The sequence below is a fragment of the Pristiophorus japonicus genome, chromosome 7, assembly GCF_044704955.1.
Source record: "Pristiophorus japonicus isolate sPriJap1 chromosome 7, sPriJap1.hap1, whole genome shotgun sequence".
Classification (NCBI taxonomy): domain Eukaryota; kingdom Metazoa; phylum Chordata; class Chondrichthyes; family Pristiophoridae; genus Pristiophorus; species Pristiophorus japonicus.
The window spans coordinates 167,140,004-167,156,774 of record NC_091983.1 but is presented as its reverse complement, the minus strand read 5'-3'; the positions used below and the strand labels follow the sequence as shown (position 1 = coordinate 167,156,774).

General features: G+C 43.3%; 2 protein-coding genes across 5 annotated transcripts in view; one reads left to right on the top strand and one right to left on the bottom strand.

The window, feature by feature from the left end:
* Nucleotides 1-16,771, top strand: part of rps12 (ribosomal protein S12) — a 383,736-nt gene that overhangs the window by 174,379 nt on the left and 192,586 nt on the right. The gene's annotated exons all lie outside the window — the stretch shown is intronic.
* The window catches only part of slc18b1 (solute carrier family 18 member B1), a 131,061-nt gene that overhangs the window by 738 nt on the left and 113,552 nt on the right, over nucleotides 1-16,771 (bottom strand). For all 4 annotated transcript variants that reach the window (XM_070885541.1, XM_070885544.1, XM_070885540.1 and 1 more), the window contains 3 exons: nucleotides 8,972-9,046; nucleotides 2,776-2,869; nucleotides 2,590-2,639 (listed from right to left, as the gene is read on the bottom strand). In XM_070885541.1, the coding sequence (XP_070741642.1) occupies nucleotides 2,590-2,639; nucleotides 2,776-2,869; nucleotides 8,972-9,046 (219 nt within the window). The remainder of the gene's footprint in view (nucleotides 1-2,589; nucleotides 2,640-2,775; nucleotides 2,870-8,971; nucleotides 9,047-16,771) is intronic.

Genomic DNA, 16,771 nt, shown 5'->3' with positions numbered 1-16,771 from the left:
AGAAATGAAGTGGTCATTTAATTTCAATATTAATTTCCTGATATATTGTCTAAACAGCTATTGAATGCCACAAGAAAAAGTTTATTTTATTAATTCATTCACAGGATGTGGCCATCATTGGCAAGGTCAGCATTTATTGCCCGAGAGAAGGTGGTAGTGAGCTGCCTTGAACCACTGCAATCCGTGTGGTGAAGATACTCCCATAGTGCTGTTAGGGAGGGAGTTCCAGGATTTGGACCCAACGATGATGAAGGAACGGCGATACATTTCCAAGTCAGGATGGTGTATGACTTGGAGGGGAACATGCAGGTGGTGTTCCCATGCGCCTGCTGCCCTTGTCCTTCTAGGTGGTAGTCATCACGGTTTTGGGAGGTGCTGTTGAAGAGCCCTTGGTGAGTTGCTGCAGTGCATTTTGTAGGTGGTACACACTTCAGACACTTGTGCCAGTGGGGGAAGGAGTGAATGTTAAGGTGGTGGATGAGGTGCCGATCAAGTGGGCTACTTTGTGCTGGATAGTGTCGAGCTTCTTGAGTGTTGTTGGAGCTGCACTCATCCAGGCAAGTGGGGAGTATTCCATCACAATACTGACTTGTGCCTTGTAGATGATGGAAAGGCTTTGGAGAGTCAAGAGATGAGACTTGCCGCAGAATACCCAACCTCTGACCTGTTCTTGCAGCCACAGTATTTATGTGGCTGATCCAGTTAAGTTTCTGGTCAATGGTGACCCCCAGGATGTTGATGGTGGGAGATTCAGCGATGGTAATGCCATTGAATGTCAAGAGATGATGTTTAGACACTCTCTTGTTGGAGATGGTCATTGCCCGGCACTGATGTGGTGCGAATATTACTTGCCACTTACCAGCCTAAACCTGGATGTTGCATGTGGGCAGACTGCTTTAGTATCTGAGGAATTACAAATGGAACTGAACACTGTACAATCAGCCAACATCCCCACTTCTGACCTTATGATGGAGGGAAGGTCATTGATGAAGCAGCTGAAGGTGGTTGGGCCAAGGACACTGCATCCATCTAGACTGACCCTAAAGTTCTCCATTGCAGCATCTAACTGGTTCATAAATGGTTCCAGGAATTTTGCCTCTATTTCTGGGTTTAGGAGTGCATTACATGTGTTGATCACATTTTGTATGAAGAAGTTCCTGAATTCGCTTTTCCACACTGTTTACTATCTTATATACAACTCTGTAAGATCATCTCTCCTACACCTCTTTACAAAAGCTGAAACGCTCAATATCTCCATTCTTTTCTCATAAATGTTGTCGGCTACAGCAATAGAATGTCTCCTTTGTGCCTTAGTATCTGGATGCAGTACGCAAGTCAGTATCTGATCAGAGCGCTACGCAGTATGATTACGACTTCCTCTGACTTCTACACAATTCCAACATTCCTTGTTGATTCTGGCTGCACTGATTTGAGCATTGTGTCTGCTAAGACTACATGGTTTTATGCCATTTGTTGCCTATTTTTCCTTCTTGTGTGAATACTTCACACAGCCAATTGTTTACTGATTACAGCCAGAAACTTGAATCACATCTCGGAGCTAAACAGTTTCACCAGTCTGTCTTTTATCTCAGTGGCACAAAAGTAAAATACTGCGGATGCTGGAAACTGGAATAAAAACAGACCCGCTGAGATTTCCAGCATTTTCTGTTTTTATTCTTTAAATCAGTGGACTGGATGAGAATGATCTATTCTATACCAGAATGCATCCTTTACATCAGAGATGTGGCCAGGCTGTCACTCCTCTACAAAAAAGATAAAATGACTACAGCAATAACTCACTGATTTTCCCTACACATGCCAAAAGCAAGATCTTTTGAAAATCAATCCAAACATCTACACGGCATAACGGCAAAGCATTTCTTACACTTCTGCCTGTAGAAATCTCTTCCGTATAAAGCAATTCAAATGCTGACTTGTCCATTATCCTCTGTAGGAGCATACTGACTAAAGGAAATACAATACTGGGTTCTACTGATCAGCTGCCGTAACCTCTGCAGAAACCCATTTAAATGAGGTTATCTGTCGATCTTCCTCTGAAATTACAGCAGCTGATCAAGAAAACCCTCGCTGAGGAAATTCCTGGCGAATTTAGTGCAGTCTTAGTCAACAACTGCCAACCTCAACTTCAGGAAACAGCTCCAGGAGTCACTTCTAGCATGAAAATAGAGAAACGGATATGGAAAAACAGATCCTTTATTAGAAAGATTTTTCTGCGAGAAAATTACACGTCAACCAATATTCCCGGTCCTGACTGCTGTCCCAATAATGTCTGCTGCATATTTTTCTAAAAAAAATGTAATCCAGTCTTCATCTAACTTCCATATACGTATAATGGTTGACCGCCCAATTGGGGCCATCAGTGCCACAAAGTGCTGAAACATATCAGTTTCATTTACCCTTGGCTGCAAGCAACCCCTGCTGCTGTTTTCAAAGCAATGAGCAGCCCGGGTGGTGAAGGAAAGAAGGGAAAGTAAACAAAGTCACATCATTCGTGCCTATTCTTACATGCACCCTTACGCACCAGTATTCTTTTAAATTTAAGAATCTTAAAATACAAAAAGTACAAACCTCCTTCTGCGCACCATTTCTACTAAAAGGTACAAACCCATCAGCGTACCCTGAAATTAAAAGAAAAGACCATTATGCTGATAGTAATTATTAAAAAGGGATCTTGGTTCTCCAATGTTATTTTTTTTAAATGGTGGCCTAGAATTACAAATTATTCAATACATCATCTATGTTGTGTCTACTTACAAAAGTGAATGGAAAGGCTCCTTGTATAGCTGCAGCCCACTCAAAGTTCAATTTATCGTATAGGTATCCACCCAGTATTGGTCCTATAAATGATCTGATTTAAAAAAAAGATACTAGTTATTTTATGCCACAGTAAAATGTATAACTTTCTGCTTATACATGCTCAACCAATCCGAGTATTGGTGTGCACAGCTCCGACTGTATTGTTTCCAGCAGGTCCTGCTCCTGGTGGTAGGACAGTGTGTCACAACTCCAGTGTATACGAGGAGCCAATACTGCCCTACAATTCAATGCTCATGATGTACACTGGCAGCATTGCTTTTTTCCTACAAGGAGTGACTTTTGGATTGGTAGACAGTGCACCAGTGGATGAAATTTTTCAAGATTATACTAACCATACACTCTTAGCATTCTTGCTTCTTGACACTTGAATCTATGTGAATGTATATGTACAAAAGTACAAGATAGCTATACATTAACGATTTGGAGGAACCCAGGGCATCCAATTATATACAACTAGTATGACTTGAGGCGATGTTACTCAATGCACCTCACTTGCACCAGCAAGTTGAGTACCAAAAAATATCAAACTTGCAAGTAAAACCCTTCACAGCACATAGTTCTGTTGGGGAAGTCCAGAACCAGGGGTCACAGTCTGAGGATAAGGGGTAAGCCATTTAGGACCGAGATGAGGAGAAACTTCTTCACCCAGAGAGTGGTGAACCTGTGGAATTCTCTACCACAGAAAGTAGTTGAGGCCAATTCACTAAATATATTCAAAAGGGAGTTAGATGAAGTCCTTACTACTCGGGGGATCAAGGGTTATGGCGAGAAAGCAGGAAGGGGGTACTGAAGTTTCATGTTCAGCCATGAACTCATTGAATGGCGGTGCAGGCTAGAAGGGCTGAATGGCCTGCTCCTGCACCTATTTTCTATGTTTCTATGAAAATTTACAGCAAAAGAAAATTACACCTTTATTCTATTTTATAATACAATAGTTTCCAGAAATAGACTTCTAAAAGTTTTCTACAAGATCTAGCAGCAATTTATATACACACACACACACACACATATAGACAGAGTGACAGCAGCACACATTTAAAAATCATATGCTAATGAATAGTATGACTGGAAATTAATGTTTTAATAAAAGTAAAGTGGTGCCAAAATAATGTACTTACTTATTGAGCATCAAAGCAGGCACTTCCTATAACACTTTCCCATCACACCTGCCAGTCTCTCATGAAAGAGTGCGAGCAGCAGGGAGTCCGGGGACATTGGAGGCCTACAAAAGGCCCAACGCGTCAGAGAGGCGGGAGTGCGAACAGCAGGGAGTCCGGAGACGTCGGAGGCCTACAAAAGGCCCAACGGGTCGGAGAGGCGGGAGTGCGAACAACAGGGAGTCCGGGGACGTCAGAGAGGCCTACAAAAGGCCCAACGCGTCGGAGAGGCCCAGCCGATGCAGCTGCAGCAGGGAGGCAAAAAGAAGTAGAAAGAAATCGAAAGGTGACGTCACAACCAAGGGGGTAAGTGATTGGCTGGTGATTGGTAAGTTGGTTTTCTTTTCCTTTTCTATATCAGTAAGTAACATTTAGCATTGTTGTTGCCAATTTAAGTTAATCTAAGGGTTAAGACATAGCAGGACAGCTCGGACACGTGTTATGCTCCTCCTGTACTATGTGGGAAGTCAGGGATGCTTCCAGTGACCCTGACGACTATGTGTGCGGGAAGTGCATCTGCTTCCAGCTACTGAGTGACTGCATTGCAGCACTGGAGCTGTGGGTGGATTCACTCTGGAGCATGCACGATGCTGAGAATGACATGAATAGCACGCTTAGCGAGTTGGTCGCACCGCAGGTAAAGGGTACACAGCCAGATAGTAAATGGGTGACCAACAGGAAGAGCAGTGGAAGGAAGGAAGTGCAGGGGTCCCCTGCGGTCAACCCCTGCAAAACAGATACACCGTTTTCGGTACTGTTGAGGGAGATGACTCATCAGAGTTGGGCAGCAGCAGCCAAGTTCATGGCACCGTGGATGTCTCTGCTGCACAGGAGGGCAGGAAAAAGAGTGGGAGAGCTATAGTGATAGGAAATTCGATTGTAAGGGGAATAGATAGGTGTTTCTGCGGCCGCAACCGAGACTCCAGGATGTATGTTGCCTCCCTGGTGCAAGGGTCAAGGATGTCTCTGAGCGGGTGCAGGACATTCTGAAAAGGGAGGGTGAACGGCCAGTTGTCGTGGTGCACATAGGTACCAACGATATAGCGAAAAACTGGATGAGGTCCTACGAGACGAATTTAGGGAGCTAGGAGCTAAATTAAAAATTAGGACCTCAAAAGTAGTAATCCCAGGATTGCTACCAGTGCCACATGCTAGTCAGAGTAGGAATCGCAGGATAGCTCAGATGAATGTGTGGCTTGAGGAGTGGTGCAAAAGGGAGGGATTCAAATTCCTGGGACATTGGAACTGGTTCTGGGGGAGGTGGGACCAGTACAAACAGGATGGTCTGCACCTGGGCAGGACCGCAACCAATGTCCTGGGAGGAGTGTTTGCTAGTGCTGTTGGGGAGGAGTTAAACTAACATGGCAGGGGGATGGGAACCTATGCAGGGAGACAGAGGGAAATAAAATGGAGGCAGAAGCAAAAGATAGAAAGGAGAATAGTAAAAGTGGAGGGCAGAGAAACCCAAGGCAAAAAACAAAAAGGGCCACATTACAGCAAAATTCTAAAGCAGCAAAGTGTGTTAAAAAGACAAGCCTGAAGGCTCTGTGCCTCAATGCGAAGAGTATTTGGAATAAGGTGGACGAATTGACTGCGCAGATAGCAGTTAACGGATCTGATGTAATTGGCATCACGGAGACATGGCTCCAGGGTGACCAAGGCTGGGAACTCAACATCCAGGGATAGTCAACAGTTAGGAAGGACAGGCAGAGAGGAAAAGGAGGTGGGGTGGCGTTGCTGGTTAAAGAGGAAATTAATGCAATAGTAAGGAGGGACATTAGCCTGGATGATGTGGAATCGGTATGGTTGGAACTATGGAAAACCAAAGGGCAGAAAACGTTAGTGGGAGTTGTGTACAGACCACCAAACAGCAGTGGTGAGGTTGGGGACAGCATCAAACAAGAAATAAGGAATGTGTGCAATAAAGGTACAGCAGTTATCATGGGCGACTTTAATCTACAAGTTGATTGGGGTAACCAAACTGGTAGCAATGCGGTGGAGGAAGATTTCCTGGAGTGTATTAGGGATGGTTTTCTAGACAAATATGTCGAAGAACCAACTAGACAGCTGGCCATCCTAGACTGGGTGATGTGTAATGAGAAGGGACTAATTAGCAATCTTGTTGTGCGAGGCCCCTTGGGGAAAAGTGACTATAATATGGTAGAATTCTTTATTAAGGTGGAGAGTGACACAGTTAATTCGGAAATTAGGGTCCTGAACTTGAGGAAAGGTAACTTCGACGGTATGAGGCGTTAATTGGCTAGAATAGACTGATAAAGGATACTTAAAGGATTGACGGTGAATAAGCAATGGCAAATATTTAAAGATCACATGGATGAACTTCAACAATCCTGTCTGGGATAAAACGGGGAAGGTGGCTCAACCGTGGCTAACAAGGGAAATTAAGGATAGTGTTAAAACCAAGGAAGAGGCATACAAATTGGCTAGAAAAAGTAACAAAGCTGAGAGAGGACTGGGAGAAATTTAGAATTCAACAGAGGAGGACTAAGGGTTTAATTAAGAGGGGAAAAATAGAGTACGAGAGGAAGCTTGCAGGGAACATAAAAACTGACTGCAAAAGCTTCTATAGATATGTGAAGAGAAAAAGATTAGTGAAGACAAATGTCCCTTGCAGTCGGATTCAGGTGAATTTATCATGGGGAACAAAGAAATGGCAGACCAATTGAACAAATACTTCGGTTGTGTCTTCACGAAGGAAGACACGAATAACCTTCCGAATGTACTCGGGGACAGTGGGTCTAGTGAGGAGGAGGAACTATCATTATTAGGCGGGAAATTGTGTTGGGAAAATTGATGGGATTGAAGGCTGATAAATCCCGGGGCCTGATAGTCTGCATCCCAGAGTACTTAAGGAAGTAGCCCTAGAAATAGGAGATGCATTGGTGATCATTTTCCAACAGTCTATCGATTCTGGATCAGTTCCTATGGACTGGAGGGTAGCTAATGTAACACCACTTTTTTAAAAAAAGGAGGGAGAGAAAACAGGTAATTGTAGACCGGTTAGCCTGACATCAGTAGTGGGGAAAATGTTGGAATCAAACATTAAGGATGAAATAACAGTGCATTTGGAAAGCAGTGACAGGATCGGTCCAAGTCAGCATGGATTTATGAAAGGGAAATCACGCTTGACGAATCTTCTGGAATTTTTTGAGGATGTAACTAGCAGAGTGGACAAGGGAGAACCAGTGGATGTGGTGTATTTGGACTTTCAAAAGGCTGTTGACAAGGTTCCACACAAGAGATTGGCGTGCAAAGTCAAAGCGGATGGTATTGGGGGTAATGCACTGACGTGGATAGAGAACTGGTTGGCAGACAGGAAGCAGAGAGTCGGGATAAATGGGTTCTTTTCAGAATGGCAGGCAGTGACTAGTGGAGTGCCACAGGGCTCAGTGCTGGGACCTCAGCTCTTTACAATATACGTTAACGATTTGGATGAAGGAATTGAGTGTAATATCTCTAAGTTTGCAGATGACACTAAACTGGGTGGCAGTTTGAGCTGTGAGGGGGACGCTGAGAGGCTGCACGGTGACTTGGACAGGTCAGGTGAGTGGGCAAATGCATGGCAGATGCAGTATAATGTGGATAAATGTGAGATTATCCATTTTGGGGGCAAAAGCACGAAAGCAGATTATTATCTGAATGGTGGCAGATTAGGAAAAGGGGAGGTGCAACGAGACCTGGGTGTCATGATTCATCAGTCATTGAAGGTTGATAGGCAGGTACAACAGGCGGTGAAGAAGGCAAATTGTATGTTGGCCTTCATAGAGCGGGGATTTGAGTATAGGAACAGGGAGATCTTACTGCAGTTGTACAGGACCTTAGTGAGGCCTCACCTGGAATATTGTGTTTAGTTTTAGTCTCCTAATCTGAGGAAGGACGTTCTTGCTATTGAGGGAGTGCAGCGAAGGTTCACCAGACTGATTCCAGGGATGGCTGGACTGTCATATGAGGAGAGACTGGATCAACTGAGCCTGTATTCACTGGAATTTAGAAGGATGAGAGGGGATCTCATAGAAACGTACAAGATTCTGACGGGACTGGACAGGTTAGATGCGGGAAGAATGTTCCCGATGTTGGGGAAGTCCAGAACCAGGGGACATAGTCTTAGGATAAGGGGTAGGCCATTTAGGACTGAGATGAGGAGAAACTTCTTCACTCAGAGAGTTGTTAACCTGTGGAATTCCCTGCTGCAGAGAGTTGTTGATGCCCGTTCATTGGATATATTCAAGAGGGAGTTAGATATGGCCCTTACGGCTAAGGGGATCAAGGGGTATGGAGAGAAAGCAGGAAAGGGGTACTGAGGGAATGATCAGCTATGATCTTATTGAATGGCGGTGCAGGTTTGAAGGGCCGAATGGCCTACTCCTGCACCTATTTTCTATGTTTCTGTGAAAGATACCTATGGATTATACCACAGTCCTCCCACCTCGAAGGCATTATTCTTTACATCATTAGCCTCAAGCATTACCAATGGTTCCTTCCAATGTCTAGAAGTACGTTCTACTGCTGCCCTACCCCTGAGCTACTATTTCCCCTCGACCTGACTGGCCATCACTCCTGCCCACCTTGCCTGCAAAAGTTCAAACATTGATTATATTTTGGACTGAGCAGTTTAAAACAGAAATTACTAAGATACAAAAGCATTAGAATCCCCCACAGTAGACATGGCAAAAGTACTTCACCTCCAGACTCTTCGCCGGGAGCACGCGGAAGCCAAGTGCAAACTGCGGAAAGAGCGCATGACAACCCAAGCACCCCACCCACCCGTCCCTCCAACAACTGTCTGCCCCACCTGTGACAGAGATTGTAGGTCCCGCATTGGACTCAGTCACCTGAGAACTCAAATTAGTGTGGAAGCAAGTTATCCTTGACTCCAAGGGACTGCCTAAGAAGGAAGAATAAAATACTAACCCAAGAAGTTAAATGTGGGTATTTCTACATATATAGATACATACCCAAGCGACCAAAATGCTCCAAACAGTCCAGATACTAGACCTAAAGTACCAATTCCTTCTTCAAATCCATTCGCACTGAACAAAAAATGAAAGTCAATGTCAATTATTACAATCAAACCTCATTAGAACTGGTTCCTTAGTGTGCTCCTGTACATGTAAAGATCTGGGTGATTAGTCATTACCTAGTTTCTCAATCTGCTCAATTCACATTCTCCCATGTAATTCCATTATTGCACATGCAAAACAAATCATTCTGCACTGCAATAGAATGCTAAAAAGTCACACCTCCAGTTTAAAATTAATTGGGAGACAAGAGCTAAAGGAGAGAGATTAAAAACTCTGCTCTCTAATCAGGTCAGTCAAATCCAGTTTGATAATTCTTACCATCACATGGATTTAGAAAAAAAACTTGCATTTATATAGTGCTACAGAACATCCTCACGACATTTCAGTGATTCATAAATAACTAATTGCCTTTGAAATTAACTCACTTATATAGGTACATTTACATACAGAAAGGTCCCCAGAAGAACAAATAAGATAAATGACCAGCTAATCTACTTTGGTGCTGCTGTTTTGAGGAAAGAATGTTGGCCAGGTCATTGGGGGAATTTCCCGATTCTCTTCAAATATTGCCATTATATATTTTAGATCCATCTGGACTGGCAGACAAGATCTTGGTTTAACATCACATCCAAAAAATGGCACTTCTGACAATATAGTTCCCTCTCAGTACTGCACTAAAATGTTATCCTGGATTACTTGCTCAAGTCTTGGAGTGAGCGTGAATCCACAGCCTTCTATCTACGACTAGACTGTAGCCAACTAAAGAGTATTTCATGTAAAACCATGGCCTGATTTTAAAATATTCTGGTCGCAACCAATACATCATTAAACTAGCTTTATACATAGATTACATAGAAATTACAACACAGAAACAGGCCATTCAGCTCAACCAGCTTATCCTCCACATGAGTAGTCCTAATAGGATACATTTATCTGTTCCTTTACTCTTTTTTCCTTCAACCACCCATCTAACCTATTCTTAAATGTTTACGTGGTCTCTGCTTCAGTCACCAACTCCGGTAGTGCATTTCACAGCCTCACAACCCTGTGTAAATGCTCATTGTCTTAAATCTCTTCCTTCAATTTTATATCTATTTCCTCTCATTCTAGACCTCGCAACCATGAGAAACAATCTGTTGGTCTACTTTGTCCCATTTCTTCACAATTTTAAATACCCCTATCAAATCACCCAGTAATCCTCATTGCGCTAATGAAAACGGCCTTGTGTTTCCAAGTCTTTCTATGTATTTGTATTTTTTAAACAGAGCATCATCCTAATGAAGCTGATGTGTATCCTTTCTATTGCCTCAACATTCGGCCTATAGCAAAGAGCCCAAAACTACACACACTACTCCAACTATGCTTTTAATAAGACATTATACGAAGCAACTCAATTGCCAATATTAAAAAAGTATAATATGGCAAGAAGAAATTTGTTCATATTAAGCTATACACCCATCTATTTTGTCTAAAGCGGAAAGAGCTACAGCATGGTAGAGAAAGAAGCACTAGCCTGTGTGTATGGGGTTACAAAGATGCATCAGTACCTGTTTGGTCTTCAGTTTGAACTGGAAACAGATCACAAGCCGCTCATTTCACTGTTCTCTGAAAACAAAGGTACCAATACCAATGCTTCATCCCGCATCCAGAGCTGGGCACTGACATTATCCGCTTATGATTATATCATTCGCCATAGACCTGGCACCGAGAATTGTGCCGATGTTTTGAGCCGTCTGCCGTTGCCCACATCGGAGGTGGAAACGCCACAATTGGCGGACCTATTGTTAGTTATGGATGCTTTTGAGAGTGAAGGAAACCCTGTCACGGCTCAACAAGTTAAGACCTGGACTATCCAGGACCCGATTTTAATTGGTGGTGAAGAGTTGCATCCTCAAAGGTGATTGCTCTGCTATACCGAAGCAAATGTGCGAGGAGACCAAACGTTACATTCGTCGCAAAGACGAACTGTCTATTCAGTCGGATTGTATACTGTGGGGCAATAGTGTTGTTATGCCCAAGAAAGGGAGAGAGAGAAATTTGTACGTGAGCTACATAGCACACATCCCGGCACTGTAATGATGAAAGCCATTGCCAGGTCTCATGTATGGTGGCCGGGAATTGACTCTGAGCTGGAATCATATGTGCATCAGTGCAACACTTGCATGCAGCTCAGCAAAGCACCAGCGGAATCGCCGCTGAGTCTGTGGTCGTGGCCGTCTAAACCATAGTCCAGGATCCACATCGACTTTGCAGGTCCCTTCCTAGGGAAGATGGTTTTCGTTGTGGTGGATGAATATTTGAAGTGGATAGAGTGTATAATCATGTCATCCAGCACATCCACAGCTACCATTGAGAATCTCAGTGTCATGTTCGCGACACATGGTCTGCCTGACATTGTTGTTAGCGACAACGGATCGTGCTTCATCAGTCAGGAGTTTCACGAGTTCATGAAGCTCAATGGTATCAAACATGTAAGATCAGCACTGTTCAAACCTATATCCAATGGGCAAGCAGAACGTGCTGTCCAAATCATAAAGTAAAGTACCCAAGGGTCTCTGCAGCCACCTCTTCTAGAACCCTCAGATGTAGGCCGTCAGGTCCAGGGGATTTGTCGGCTTTTAGTCCCATTAGTTTCTCTACTTATATGAATTAAATTAAGTTCCCCACCTTCATTAGACCCTTGGTTCCCCACCATTTTAGATGTGCTTTTTGCATTTTCTACTGTGAAGACAGATACAAAATATTTGTTTAATGTTTCTTCCATTTCCTTATTCCCCATAATAATTTCTCTTGCCTCAGCCTCTAAGATCCTAATGTTTACTCTTGCTACTCTCTTCCTTTTTACATACTGGTAGAAGCTCTTACAATCTGTTTTTATATTTCTTGCTAGTCTTCTCAGTCTATTTTTTCCCCATTTTATCAATTCTTGGGTCATCCTTTGTTGGTTTCTGAAACTCTCCCAATCCTCAGACTTGCTTCTAATCTTTGCAACATTAGAAGCTTCTTTCAATATCATGCTATCCTTAAACTTTTTTAGTTCGCCATGGATGGATCACTTTGCCAGTGAAGTTTTTGTTTCTCAATAGATATATTTTTGTTGAGAATTATGAAATATTTCTTTAAATGTTAGCAAATGCTTATCCTTTGCCATACCTTTAATCTATCTTAGCAAACTCACCCTTCATACCAATGTAATTGGTTTTATTTAAGTTTAAGACTCTAGTTTCGGACTTGGGAAAGTCACTCCCAAACATAATGTGAAATCCTAACATATTATGAGAGTATTCTTTACTATGAGATTGCTAAATTAACCCTGTCTCATTACACAATACAAGATCTAAAATAACCTGTTCCCTGGTTGCTTCCATGACATATTGTTCTAAGAAACTGTCTCGAATGCATTCCATGAACTCATCCTCCAGACTACCTTTGGTAATTTGATTTGTCCAGTCTGTAAGATTAAAGTCCCCCATGATTATTGCATTACCTTTCTAAAATCTCCTACTATTTCTTGGTTAATATTCTGTCCAATGGTATAGCTACTGTTAGGGGGCCTATGTACTAGTCCCACCAATGTTTTCTGCCCCTCGTTATTCCTTATCTCCACCCATACATTCTACTTCCTGATCTTCCACACCAAGATCCTTTCTCTCTGTCCTTATGCCATCCTTTATTATCAAGGCTACCCCTCCGCCCCCCCCCCACCTTTACCATTCTGCCTGTCTTTTCGAAACATCAAGTACTCTGGAACATTTAGTTCCCAACCTTGGTCACCTTGCAACCATGTCACTGTAATGGCTATTAGATCAAACCTATTTATTCGATTTGTGCCACTAGTTTGTCTATATTGTTATGAATGCTCCATGCATTTAGATAAAGAGCCTTTAGTTTAATTGTTTTCAATTATTATTCCCAGCTTTGACCTTACTCTCTGCTGCATTGCTACCATTAAACTCTCTGTCCCTTCTTGTCACACTCTGCTTATCTTTACCCAAATCGCTACTGATCTATTGCCTCGACCTTTCTCTTTAGATGTTTAAATTTCCCCTCACCTGACTGCCCCCCCACCCCACCGCCCCCCCATTTTTTAAGTTTAATGCCCCATCTACAGCCTGATTTGCCAGGACGCTGGTCCCAGCCCAGTTTAAGTGGAGACAGTCCCAACGGAACAGCTCGTGCTTTCCCCAGTACTGGTGCCAGTGCCCCATGAATTGAAACCCCTTCCTCCCGCACCATTCTTTGAACCACGCATTTAACTCTCTGATCTGCTTGACCCGATGTAACAGAGTGGCTGCAGGGCATTCTGGGGGGGGAGAGGGTGAACAGCCAGAAGTCGTGGTCCATATCGGGACCAATGACAAAGGTAGAAAGAGGGAGAGTGATTAAAAAGCAGGACCTCAAAGTTAGTACTCTTCAGATTTCTCCCGGTGCCACGAGCTAGTGAGTACAGAAATAGGAGGATAGAGCAGATGAGTGCGTGGCTGGAGAGGTGGTACAGGCGGGAGGGCTTTAGATTCCTGAAGCACTGGGACCACTTCTGGGGGAGGTGGGACCTGTACAAGCCGGACAGGTTGCACCTCAACAGAGCAGGGACCAATATCCTCGCAGGGGGTGGTTTGCTCGTGCTGTTGGGGAGGGTTTAAACTAGCTTGGCAGGGGGATTGGAACCTGAGAATAGATTCATTAGGGAGGAGAGTAAAGCTGGAATTAGAAAGCAAAAAATATAGAAAGTGAGTTTGAAGGACAGAGGAAACAAGCAGGAAAAAGGGTAAAAAAACAAATTTGAAAGCTCTTTGTCTAAATGCACGTAGCATTCGTAACAAAATAGATGAGTTGACGGCACAAATAAATACAAATGGGTAAGATCTGATAGCCATTACAGAGACATGATTGCAAGGTAACCAGGACTGGGAACTAAATATTCAGGGGTATTTGACAATTCGGAAGGTCAGACAGAAAGGAAAAGGAGGTGGGGTAGCACGGTTATTAAAGGATGTGATCAGTGCTTAGTGAGCAACGATATTGGTTCAGAGGATCAAGATGTTGAATCAGTTTGGGTGGAAATAAAGAATAATAAAGGGAAAAAGTCGCTGGTGGATGTAGTTTATAGGCCCCCTAACAGTAACTACACTGTTGGACGGAGTATAAATCAAGAAATAATGGAGGCTTGTAATAAAGGAATAGCAATAATCATGGGTGATTTTAACCTTCATATTGATTGGACAAAGCAAATTGGCCAGGGTAGCCTTGAGGAGAAGTTCATAGCGTGTATCCGGGATAGTTTCCTTGAACGTTATGTTGTGGAACCAACCAGGGAGCAGGCTATCTTAGATCTAGTACTGTGTATTGAGGCAGGATTAATAAATGATCCTCTAGGAATGAGTCCCAGCTGATTGCAAAACCGCAAACGTAATGCCCCTATTTAAAAAAAGGAGGCAGACAAAAAGCAGGAACTATAGACCAGTTAACCTAACATCTATCGTTGGGAAAATGCTGGAGTCCATTATTAAGGAAGCAGTAGCGGGACATTTGGAACAGCATGATTCAATCATGCAGAGTCAGCATGGTTTTATGAAAGAGAAATCATGTTTGACAAATTTGCTGGAGCTCTTTGAAGATGTAACGAGCAGGGTGGTTAAAAGGGAACCAGTGGACGTGGTGTATTTGGATTTCCAGAAGGCATTTGATAAGGTGCACAAGATAAAAGCTCACAGGGTTGGGGATAATATATTAACATGGATAGAGGATTGGCTAACGAACAGAAAACAGAGTCAAGATAAATGGGTCATTGGCAAATAGTGACTAGTGGGGTGCCGCAGGGATTGGTGCTGGGTCCTCAACTATTTACAATCTATATTAATGACTTGGATGAAGGGACCAAGTGTAATGAGGCCAAGTTTGCTGATGATACAAAGATGGGTGGGAAAGCAAATTGTGAGGAGGACACAAAACATCTGCAAAGGGATATAGACTGGCTAAGTGAGTGGGCAAAAATTTGGCAGATGGAGTATAATGTGGGAAAGTGTGAGGTTATCCACTTTGGCAGAAATAATAGAAAAGCAAATTATAATTTAAATGGAGAAAACTTGCAAAGTGCTGCAGTACAGAGGGACCTGGGGATCCTTGTGCATGAAACACAAAAGATTAACATGCAGTACAGCAAGTAATCAGGAAGGCAAATGGAATGTTGGTCTTTATTGTAAGGGGGATAGAGTATAAAAGCAGAAAAGTCCTGCTACAACTGCACAGGGTATTGGTGAGGCTATACCTGGAGTACTGCGTACAGTTTTGGTCTCTGTATTTAAGGAAGGATATACTTGCATTGGAGGCTGTTCAGAGAAGGTTCACTAGGTTGATTCCGGAGATGAGGGGGTTGACTTAGGAGGATAAGTGGAATAGGTTGGGCCTATACATATTGGAGTTCAGGTGAACTTATTGAAACGTATAATATTATGAGGGGGCTCGACAAGATGGATGCAGAGAGGATATTTCCACTCAAGGAAACTAAAACTAGAGGACATAATCTTAGAATAAGGGGCCGCCCATTTAAAATTGAGATGAGGAGAAATTTCTTCTCTGAGGGTTGTAAATCTATGGATTTCTCTGCCCCAGAGAGCTGTGGAGGCTGGGTCATTGAATATATTTAAGGCAGAGATAGACAGTTTTTTGAGCGATAAGGGAGTAAATGGTTATGGGGAGCGGGCAGGGAAGTGGAGCTGAGTCCATGATCAGATCAGCCATGATCTAATTGCATGGTGGAGCAGGCTCGAGGGGCCAAATGGCCTACTCCTGCTCCTATTTCTTATGTTCTTATGACCCTATGCCAATTTGCACGTGGCTTATTTAATAATCCAGAGATTATTACCCTTGAGGTTCTGCTTATTAATTTAGACCCTAGATCCTCAAGCTCCCTCATCAGAACCTCATTCTTAGTTCTACCTATGTCATTGGTTCCTACATGGACCACAACAACTGGATCCTCCCCCTCCCACTCCAAGTTCTTCTCCAGGCACGAGGAGATGTCCTTAACCCTAGCACCGGACAGGCAACACAATCTCCGGAACTCCTCGTCGCGGCTGCAGAGAACAATATCTATCTCCTTGACTATACTGTCCCCTACCACATTCCTTCCTTCTCCCCCCACTTGGATGGTCCTCTGTACTGCGGTGCCGTGGTCAGTTTGCCCACCTTCCCTGCAGTCCTTTTCCTCATCCAGACAGGGAGCAAGTACCTCGTACCTGTTGGACTGAGGCTCCTCCATCACTGCATCCTGCGTCCCCATTCCTTCCTGACTCGCAGTCACACCGTCCTGTCCTTGACCATTGACCAACTCTGAAGTACTATTGAACCTTAAGCGTGTGACTGCCTCCTGGAGCAAAGTGTCCAAGTAAGTTTCCCCCATCCCGATGCATTGCAATGTCTGCAATTCGTACTCCAGCTCAACAACTCCGAGCCGAAGTTCCTCGAGTTGCAGACACTTACTGCAGATGTGGTTGCTCGGGATCGTGATGCTCTCCGCCAGCTCCCACATGCTGCAATTACGACACAGCACCTGCCCTGCCATCTTAACCTCGTTTTATTTCTGAATTAATTAAATCTTTGATTCAATCGATATTTTAGTTTTGTTTAATTATTCTATGTTTTAAGTTATTAATTTATTACTAGCAAATTACAATTTCTCAGCTCTTAATTTAACCAACCCCCTTCCCTAACTTAGAAAGCAAAGAAAAGCTG